The sequence below is a fragment of the Schizosaccharomyces osmophilus genome, chromosome 1 (genome assembly GCF_027921745.1).
Source record: "Schizosaccharomyces osmophilus chromosome 1, complete sequence".
NCBI lineage: Eukaryota > Fungi > Ascomycota > Schizosaccharomycetes > Schizosaccharomycetales > Schizosaccharomycetaceae > Schizosaccharomyces > Schizosaccharomyces osmophilus.
Window position 1 is genome coordinate 4235736 of NC_079238.1, and position 10981 is coordinate 4246716.

A 10981-nucleotide genomic window follows, 5' to 3' on the forward strand; every position below is an offset into this window, starting at 1 on the left:
CTTCAACAAAATGGCCCAATGTAGAGTTTCGTGTAGTTGGAAAGTTTCGAAGGAGGAAGCAGGGAATAAACAAATTTGTTTACGCTACCTGCGCGTAGCAACCATATATAGCAACCGTTACTCTACTTATATTAGGAGTAAACAAAGAAATCCTCATAGGAACGTTAGACCACGTTAAACATTTTACGAAGCACACAGTATTTTAACACATCCAGGTCTCCTCGTTAACCAACAGCTTTCCAACTCGCGGACCCGCTTCGTAGTCTGCATCCTTCTTCAAAACACCACTATACTTACTCGTCGAAAATTTTAAGATATTTTGCCTTGGTTTTGATATTGTATATATTCAGAGGCTTACTTGTTGAAACAAGAGTGTATAGAGTTTAGTAGCCTTTGGAAGGGCATGAAAGATTATTATCGAAGAACCTTTATACAATAAAAGCAGAAATGTCGGATATGAGAGATAAATCAAGTTCAATGTCGGATTCAAATCATTCATTACCATTAGAAAACAAGACTACTGCTCCTAACGACTCTAAAATCGAGAGTATTGTGAAAGCTCAAATCCTCTTCTTGCTATCCACTTTACGGGAAGACCAGTATGATACAAAACTTGAGCAAATCAGGCAGCTTATCAATAAGAACGCGCCAGGTGTATATCATCATTTCCTTCGTCGTTTAGTGCAAGGTAATTCCTATCGTATCTTTGGTACTGGGAAGTCATCTGACGGTCTAGCGACATACAAGTTGTTGCTAGATGAGCTTAAGTCATTAACAAAATCTTGGGCTTTAGCAAGGCGGTTCAGCGATGCTATTTCGGGGTCTGATTCAGAAGTTTTTGAAGACTTCGATATTGAGACGTTTTTAAACCACTTTCAGTTTTCCCCTTTAGAACGCACAAATATATTAATTGGTTTGACTACCTCCATAAAACCGTCTCTTTCCAAGAAGGCCTCGGCTTTGTTAAAGGAAGATTTCCAGCCTTTATTGAATCAGCTCTCTAATCCTAATCTTCAACCGTACATGGAAAAGGTTGATTTAGACATGTTGAGGGAAGGTCTGTTTACTTCAGATTATGACCGTGTACCGCTGATTCAAGTTCCTAAATTTGATTTAGTGGTTGAAAAGCGTCTAGCTAATTGCCGCCCTCTTGCTGCCCTGTTTGGTAATTTAAAGAATTCGAAAGCTACCTTAAAAACCATGAAAGAAGCCATAACCAAGAAATATCCTCCCGAATCCGTTACCGAATCAGATGTCGCTTTTCTCATAAATTCTCTAGTTGCGATTCATGACTATGGTTCATGGGACACAGTCTTGATGGGAAAGGCAATTGTATCAGCCTTTGAGCATTTAGATTGGGAATCGATGCTTCCCATGTTCGATAATCCTAAATTTATGGTTACTGGAAGCCCTAGTCTCATCCTATTCATGACTATTTTCACTAATGCTTTCAAACTCAAGCAACGAATTTTCACATTGGATTTTCTTTGGAATCTTTGGAAGAACCCCTTATCCCAGCTATCTATTATTTCGCATATTATTTTGACACCTATTTCTTTATTTGACATCAAAGGGTATAATATAACCCCTATCGTTTCTGCTGAAGATTTGGATGGTTACAGTGAAGAACTTGTTAATTATGCTAAGGGTTACGAACAGAGTAACCTTAATTGTTTAGAACTTGTTCGTGTGCTTCTTCGATTATTAACTGAAGTCGTTACTTACGAAACTTCCTTATTTCTGAATTTTCTGGATGAAAAAATTTCCGCTGAACTTTTACTTTTGGGAACTCTTCAGTTATCTATGCCATGGAATCAAGTTCAAGAGTCACTAGCCTTCCAATGGTGTTCGGATTTTTTCAGTAACTTTCCCCAACACAAGTTTGTTTTTCATAGGATTGAGCATACGAATCCCCAATTTCTCTTTGCATTTTTGCGAAGCTTATGGCTTAAAGACAGCCTGTCGATTGGCCAAATTGTCAGTTTTATTGTTGAAAATAATTTTGTCGAGCATGTCAATAGTATTCAGCCTAATCGTTTTGCTTTAGAGATTGCAGCTCTTGCTTGTGCTCGTAAGGCAATTAATTTTCAAGCATGGCTCGATGGAAGGTTATCCGAATTTGAAGATGCTGAAAGCCTCAATATTTTTCTGGTTGAAGTCTTAGACTTTTTAATGGTCCATGCTGCTTTGCAAAAATCACCAACCGAGAATAAGGAACAAGTCATACCGTTATCTATTGATGTCGTTAATATTCTTTTAACTACGCTAATGGATAATGTTAGCATTTCAGAGGAAGTTAGCGAGCACATAAAGGATGTACAGATTCTTTGCCTTCAGGTTTACCCCCGTCTTTTCGCCCTTGGGCATGATCGTGACGATCTTATAATAAATGTTAATGGTACGAATTCCTTCTCTCCCGATGTGGAAGCTGAAGTAGAATCGTTTTTCCAAGCATTATACGAGCGCAAGTTATCCATTGGTAAAATTGTGCTCACTCTGCAAACTTTTAAGAAATCCGAGGATCCTCGTGATTTGGATTTATTCGCTTGTCTGCAACACAGTCTTTTTGATGAGTATAGGTTCTTCCCTGATTATCCTCTGGAAGCTTTGGCACTAACTGCGGTTTTATTTGGCAGTTTAATTCAATTCGATCTCCTTTCTTTTGTACCACTGGGTGTTGCTTTGCGTTATGTGTATCAAGCTCTTTTAATGCCTACAGATACCAAGATGTTCAGATTTGGTATGCAAGCCTTAGTGCAATTTCAGGACAAGCTTCCAAAGTATATAAATTATTGTAATCTGATTCTCGGAATCCCTTCTTTACAACTAACTCGACCTGACATTTATAACTCTATTAAAGAGATGATTGCTTCCGCAGAAACTTCAACCTTGGAAGCTGAAAAGGAGGTTGTGATACCGGAAACTTCTGCTCTTCCGAGTCCCAAATTGCCTTCTTATTCATTTGTTTCCATTAGGGTACCAGCATTATCTTTTCCCAGTGTTAGCGGGGAAATTCAGGAGTCAGTTTGCGACAACATTCTTTTCGCTTTGAATAATCTATCGCAACTTAATTTTAATGAGAAATTACAGACTGTCAAAGAAAGTTTAAAACCTCCTTATTTAGCATGGTTTTCTCACTATATAGTTACGCAACGTGTTAGTCGGGAAGCCAATTTTCTTACTTTATATAGTAAGTTTTTGGAAGAATTAAAAAGTAACGACTTATATAAAATCGTTTTCCGAGATACTTTGCAAGCGGCGTTGGACATCTTAGATTTGGACAGTGAGACATTGTCTTCCATCGAGAAGTCTAGTTTGAAAAACCTGGGATCATGGTTGGGAAGTATAACTTTGGCTAGGAACAAATCTATCACTACGATGAATGTCTCATTCAAGGATCTATTACTCGAGGGTGTCGACAGTGAGAGAATTGACCGGGTACTTCCTTTTGTATGCAAAGTACTGGAGAAGGTTACATCGTCAGATGTGTTCAAACCACCGAATCCTTGGTTGATGGGAATTCTGAGGTTACTGGTTGAATTATATCAATTTGCTGACTTCCGTTTGAACATGAAGTTTGAAATAGAGTTATTATTGCAAAATATTAACGTGAAAATTGAAGAAATTGAGCCTTCGGAATTGTACAGGAATCATTTGATCCGTAAAGCCGATTTAGAGAGGGATCTTCCAGAAGATGTTGGAAGCCAAGACTTGCGGAGCGATGCAAATATCATAATGCAATATATCGCAGCAGCTTCACCTCAAATAATCGTTTCTGATGCTGTTACTCAGATATTTGGAAAATCTAAAGCCGCAATAAAAAACAGTATGCACCTAATCATACAGCAATCAGTCTTGGAGATTATATCTGCTGTTGTTAGGCGGTCTGTGGGTATATCAGCCATAACCACTGAGAGCTTAATACAAAAAGACTTTGCAGCTGAATCGAATCCTTCAAGTTTATTGTTGGCTGCTAGGCAAATGGCTAAAACACTAGCCGGAAATTTGGCCATGGTTACATGTCGGGAGCCCTTACAAATGCTGATGATTAACAATTTGCGCACAATGATTTTACAGGATGTAGAAAACGTACATGCGGCCGTTGCTCAAGCCATAGATGAGCTTGTGCTTCAAAATCTGTTCATTGCCAGCTCTATTGTTGAGACTGTGGCATCCGAAACTGCCATTGCTGAGATTGATGCAGAAATTGAACCTATGATTGTTGAACGTGTTCATCATAGAAAAACCAACCCAAATGTTCCTTTTGTTGATCCTGCTGGTGCAGCAAATTTACATCTTAATTTGCCTGGAATATTGAAGCTTTCTTCTGATTTAGCTCCCCAGCAATTTCAACTATACGAAAATTTTGATCGCCTAAGCCTGTTTACCATTATGAGTAACTCTGGATACGGCAATGTGAGCGAGGCTCGATCAGAAGTTGCTGAGGGTTCAGAAACACCAAATGAAAGCGTGAATGTTCCTATGGAAGATGAAGTAAATCAGGCTGCATTAAATTACGCCCGAAATCTTTTGATGGTAATAGCACAGATTTTACAACTGTCCAGTCAAGTACCGTTTACTAGTATGCAAGAGGTACCTGCTGAGCATGAGTTCCACGATTTGGTCAATCAATTCCTGACGGGTGTTGCTGCAATCAACCATCCTATTGCTGATCATGTCTTTCTTTTGTGTGCACAGGAATGTTGTCGAATTCTTTTAACCGAAAGTGCTTCTCCCTTTATTCTAGAAGTGTTCTGCGCAATTTTAGAATACATATGTCAAGCTTCTAAAAAGACCGCTATAAGTGTTTCGTTGTATTGGAACTTTTCTAGTGATATTGAGAAGCTGAATCTTCCTGTCATCCTTAGTCTAATTCGTTTTGGTATCTTGACAACTGCCGAGGTAGACTACCATGTTGCTCGGGGTATTGACGGTGAACAAGGTAAAGGTCCCGTTACTACATTCGCTATAGGATTACTGAACACTGCTGTTAGCGGAGAAAATCCTATGGCATTGCCGGGTAATTTTGTGAACTCTATCAGTAGTCTTTATAAACACAGCCCTATATTTGCTGGCGAGGTGAAGGAAGCTTACGACCAGTTGTTTGAGTCCATGGGTAAAATTGCCTCTCCAGCACAGGATATTTTGGCAGTGCTTGATAATAAGGAGCAACTGAATGATCAAATGATAATTATATTCGTTTCTTGGGTTCATCTGTTACGCAACTCTGCAACTGATGATGCTCTTAAGGCTGCTTTTGTTTATCAACTTCATAAACAGGGAATTCTAGGTGATTTGGAATTGGCAATACAGTTCTTCCGCTGCAATTTGGAAGCTGTTCTAGTTGCTTTCCTGGAAGCTGCATCAGCGAATGCACCAGATTACTGTAATGTAGATGCTTTTGCATCTCTAATAGTAAATGTTGTGAAATACTCCGAAGCTAAAAGTGAAGAGAGTACGAGCTTGACCAAGAGTGTCTTTTTCCGAAAGATTATGGCTCTTATTACAGGGATTTTTGCCGAATTGCATAATGCAATGGATGAATTTGTTCATCAAAAGACGTTCTTTAGATTATTTTCGAGTATTCTATCCGAACTTGATGAAAGCAACGATGCGTTTGAATCAAATTTTTCGGATATATTCATCATAATTCTTCGCAGTCTTCTTGCTGTCCAACCCAATTACTTCCCTGCCTTTACATTTGCATGGTTAAGTTTGATTTCACATGCTTATCTTTTGCCCAAGATTCTAATGGCTAATAATGAAGAGATCAATAGTCTGTATAGTGAAATTTTAGCCGCATTTTTGAAATTTTTAAGCTTAAAGGATGGATATGACAAGGCACAGTTTAAGTTGTTATATAATGGATTTTTACGTATCGTTCTTGTCTTGCTGCACGATTTCCCTGGCTTTTTGGCAACTCATTGCTATCATTTGATTCCTCATATTCCTTTGGAATGCGTACAACTGCGGAATATGATTTTGAGTGCTTTCCCTAACGATATGCATTTACCCGATCCTTTTGCACAAGGCTTAAAAGTAGGAAGATTGCCGGAGGTGGCTTGTGCTCCTTTGATTTCTGATAATATCCTGTCTTCTTTGGATGATTTTGGATCTCAATTAAGCCTAGATACTTGTTTGATTTCTAATAAACCAGCTGACGTCGGCAAGTTATACCTTGAAGCTTTTTCAAGTCTTGAGTCTTCTGAAGAACTGAATGAATGGGCTAATTTATTTATTTTGTGGCTTATTCGATTCGCTACAAAGGATTTACAGTTGAAGCAGGCACCTCAGTTCCAACCGAAATCTCCCGAGTGCGTGATTATTAGTACACTTAATAAGCATTGCAACTCTAGATGCCGTTACTTCTTGTTGACAGCTATTGCAAATCAACTACGTTATCCAAGTAGTTATACATATTATGCCAGCTGTTTCTTTTTATACCTCTTCAAAAGTTCCTCAAATATTCCCCAAGAGCTGCTTATAAAGGAACAGATGACGATGGTTTTATTAGAAAGAATTATATGCAATCGTCCTCATCCATGGGGACTTTTAATCACTTTCACTGAACTTTTAAAGAATGAAGATTATAATTTTTGGAAACATCCTTATATCCGACGAAATGACGAAATTAGAAGATTGTTTGATAGTCTTCATGAACATATTATGGCCCCCTCGGCAAACATAATGAATGCAAGAGAAGAAGGAACAGAGATTATGGGTCAAGTCTAAAAACAGTGAATGTTTCTTAAGTTTAGTGGTTATACGTTAAACATATCAAAATGGAAACCCCTATTCTCGACTATAGAGATGTATGCATTTACTAGTGGTTATTTTGAAGAAGGAATGTGAAAAGAACCCTCATTCGTTGATCCAATTTACGGATTATTTATTGTAAGATACGAAAGCATATAGATTATGACAATTGTTCAATATATTACCCAGTTTGAATGTAAAAAAGTGTTGTATAGATGTAAGCAAACAATAAAACAGAAGCATGCAAAGAAAACGAACGGGAGAAACAATTGAAAAGGTGGGAACATGAAAATATTTGAATAGAAAAAAATAGAATCATTCTATATTAGTGCTATGTAGGAAAAAAGAATGAAGAGTATGGACGGATGCTTAGAACTTACTAAGAAGGAAGCTCTTGATCATACGAATGACAGTAAAGTAAACGGTTTTGTAGAGAGTAGGGAAATCAAGTGTCGAAAAGAAGGTAGCAATAAACCCAAAAGGAAGCATACTGGGAATCCAGCCCTGGGCCAACTCAAGAGCAAAGCAGGGTTTACCAGAGGGCATACTGTATTGAGCGCTTTGTCCCCACTTGTGGTAATGTTGATCACCCGGACGGTATTCACGAGCTTCCAAGTCGTTAGCAGAAGCAGCAAGCTGACGGCCGATCAAGATTGTAAAGTAATCATCAGCCATGTGTAAACCGCTGTGACCCTCAGTTCCAATGGGAGTACCAAAGAAAATGAGGTACTCAGTGAAAGAAGCGTGAAGGATAAACATATTACCCATAGCACCACCAGCGTTGTTTTGGACCCACTCGTCGTCGTTCATAGGGAAGATTAAATCACCATACTCAGCAATTAAACGCTTGTTTAAGTCGTACAATAATCCACGAGTATCATTTCCATAGAGCTCAATGGACTGTTGAGACAGCTCTTGTAGTTTGGCGGGATCGAATCTGTAAAAGGAAGTTAGGTTTACTTGAATATAGTAAATGGCAGCAGCAATAGCTGGTAGCAAAAGTCCGAATAACTTTAAGCACTTCATGATAGCAAGAAAGAAAAAAAGAACGAACGAAAAGTTGGTTTTATGTAAATCCGCATGTTTTCCAACGTGAACCTCTTAGCAGTATCTTTTTGTTACCTGCAACGTTACCTATCAATCGTACGGTTTATACTGATGTTCCCTATTGATTTATTTATATTTGTTGTCTCAATACCTCGTTAAAGAAAATTTATTACGTATCTGTATAGCAATTTTTTTTGAGATATGTTGTTGTCACAGCAGAATACACCGTATAATATGACAATAAGTAAGTGAAATAGAATGGTAATTGCTTTTAGCGTTGAAAGAAGTACATTAAATAAGATACTAAATATCTGGATGGATGTACGCATATTGACAGTCTGGGATACATATGCGCGCCGAGTAAAACCATCAAATTTGACATTAGCTACAGTTTAAAGGATGTCGATAGGAATCGAAGCTGTTGTATGAAGTTTGTCGGTGGAAGGCGTCTATTGTATAGACATTCTACATCTATATTTCCCTCAGTTTGAAACATTTGCTTGAAACACTGCCTGTAAGATTTATATAAAAGGGCTCCAATCCAGAGATACGAAAACTAGAAGGATAGTGACTTCGAGCATTTTTGGGAAATGTAGCATGTAATTGTGATCTCCAACTATTCTCGAGTCTAAAATTCGGCACATGTTGCATCCAATATATATATTTCTGATGGAATAATCCAACTTTTTCGTTATACCAATACTTGATCGCTGGGTTTGAAAGCATGAGATCTTTTTTGGATTATAGTATTCTGCGTAATTTTTATGTTAATATGGATCCGCTCATGCATCTCCCCAGCAGTATGAAGATGGTCTTGTTTTAGGTTAATACCTGTCACTCGATGCACTTGGATATCCCAATCGTTGGTTACTGCTGGTCGTCCATAAGCACTAGTGTAAGGCGCAATTTCTGAAACTGAATGATGTGCTGAATTGTAGCGCAACTGTGCTTTAGGAAGTTCATATACCCACTTATTTGACAGTTCGTTTGTATAATAACAAAGATGATATAAGATTTATGCGATGATTCTTGGCAAAACGTCGCGTTTTCAAAAGGAAAAACTACTATTCGTATGTACTTTACCGCGTTATTTCTCATACAGACTCCTCTTTATGGTGATCTTATGTTATAGCAATGTCTTCATCATTGCCATCGGGCTCTCCAAGGATAGCACAGTTATAATTTTTGCCTCTCTTGTTCTTACAAGTGTGTGCCCTTATACAAAGGCTCCTGGGCCTAGTGATGGAATTACAAGCGTCAGAACAAATTCGTTGCAACAGTTCTTGTGTAATTTCCTTGCTCCAGTGTATTAATGATGTCGTCTCAAGTGATATTTCCTTCCTCAACTCCTCGTGCGTATACTACATTGTCCATTAATTTGTATATTGTCATAGTAACTCAACCAAAGGTCAAGCAAATGATGGTAAATAAACTGTGCTGGGTATGATACTATGATGAAAATAAGGCGTGTTCCACTTCTTTGATATTATCTGGATATCTATAATCACACCCATTCTAATAAAAGTTTTCTCTTGTTCGGTTTGTGGTAGAAACTTTTCCACGATGTCCTTTTGAAGTTGGCTGGCCATGAAATTCCTTGCTAAGAACCTGAATTATTTGTGTACTTTTGGGACCAATATTTGCCCAAAGTCATGCATAATAGACCATTACTTATTGTATAATCGGTATTTCCGTTTGTTCTATTATGGATATCTTTTAATTCTTGGTTACAAAGATATTCCTTTCGTATATCGGCGAAAATGTTCGTGATATAACCAGTTACTAGTGCATGGATAAAGTTTGAACTTTCAAATAATATCTTTGTGACAGAGCATCCGCTGGTTCGTCCTTGCGTCCTGTCGATGTTGAGTTTCAAACTAATACGAGTCTAGTTAGGTAGCTCATCTGTGCAATCTCGCTCTGGCATCCATCATATCTTCGTGAACATGGATCAGTCAAAGTTTTAAGCGGTTCATCAGTGTCCGCTAGAATGTGATACCATTTGCGGAGAGTTGTTATAACGGCATACACTTCTTTCTCCTATGTTGGCTAAACCTTTAAATGATCTGTAAATGAAGCGGAATGAAATGCAGTTGGGTGACGAATTCTATCATCTTGCTTTTGGGATAAGTTAGCTCCTATATCGTAATCTGAAGCACTGACCAGTAAAGTTTCTCTCACAGGTTTATAAAGCCTAAGAATAGAAACATTTTCAAGCGTTAGCTTGATACAAAATTTTGTAGATGGCAATTTGTCCATTTAAAGATTGCATTTTTTTTCTCGAGCCATACAAAGCTCTGGTCATTTTGGATTAATCAGGCATGGATTGTCTAGAATAATTAACAAATCTTAAGAATGATCACAATTTTCTTACAGTATTGGGTTGAGGCAAATCTTTGATTTCTTGAATACTTCCTTTGTCAACTTCCATGCCTTTATCGGAGAGTACGTGAACAAGAAAATTCACCGTATCCTGAAAAAAAATAGACGCTTGTCTACATTGGCTTCTCTCAATTTCTGTGAGGCTTTTCGTACATGAGAATGATGGTCCATTATTGACGATACAAAAATTTGAATGTCGTTTCAATAGATGATGACAGAAATGTCAATATAGGATGGAACACTCCATTAATATGTCTATGTCTTTGAAAGTTCGCTGGTGCATATGTGATTTCAAATGGCATTACTGTATATTCATATGATCCAAAAGGTGTTCTGAAAGTACTTTTATACTCGTCACTTTTTTTGATTCTGGGCAAATAATACGCATCTTTTAAGTCTATTGTTGCGAAAACTATGACGCTGCTCAAGAAGTGAACGTCAACTTTCCTGTGATTTCTAACATATGTTCGATGATTCCTGCAAATGTTCGATCTTTTCTGTCAAAACGGTGTGTATTTCTTTTCACTACATGTTCTCACTATAGAGGCATCTGCTCCAGAATCTAGAAATACTTCAGTATTGAATTTATCTACTTTAATTTCTGAAATTAAGAGCGACCTCCCTGCTGCGATATTGATGAAGTATCAGAGTTCCTTAACAGAAACAGTCCTTATTTCTTGTGTGGGATAACGGTCCGCTGATCATTCTGACTTCTTTAACTTTGCTCGGTTATCATCGTATTTCTCCATTCCTTCATTCTTTAAAGATTTTTCGTTGAAACGTTTCGCTGATGGTG

General features: G+C 37.8%; 2 protein-coding genes across 2 annotated transcripts; one reads left to right on the forward strand and one right to left on the reverse strand.

Annotated features, from left to right (window-relative positions):
- Positions 1 to 447: 447 nt before the first annotated feature.
- On the forward strand, positions 448 to 6732 carry not1 (CCR4-Not complex scaffold subunit 1; the record flags this gene model as incomplete). The annotated part of the gene is made up of 1 exon (XM_056180722.1): positions 448 to 6732. The coding sequence occupies one exon, from the start codon at positions 448 to 450 to the stop codon at positions 6730 to 6732; it is 6285 nt and encodes a 2094-aa protein (XP_056035258.1).
- A 393-nt stretch (positions 6733 to 7125) lies between these two features.
- Positions 7126 to 7782, reverse strand: erg2 (C-8 sterol isomerase Erg2; the record flags this gene model as incomplete). The annotated part of the gene is made up of 1 exon (XM_056180723.1): positions 7126 to 7782. The coding sequence occupies one exon, from the start codon at positions 7780 to 7782 to the stop codon at positions 7126 to 7128; it is 657 nt and encodes a 218-aa protein (XP_056035098.1).
- Between the last annotated feature and the right edge of the window lie 3199 nt (positions 7783 to 10981).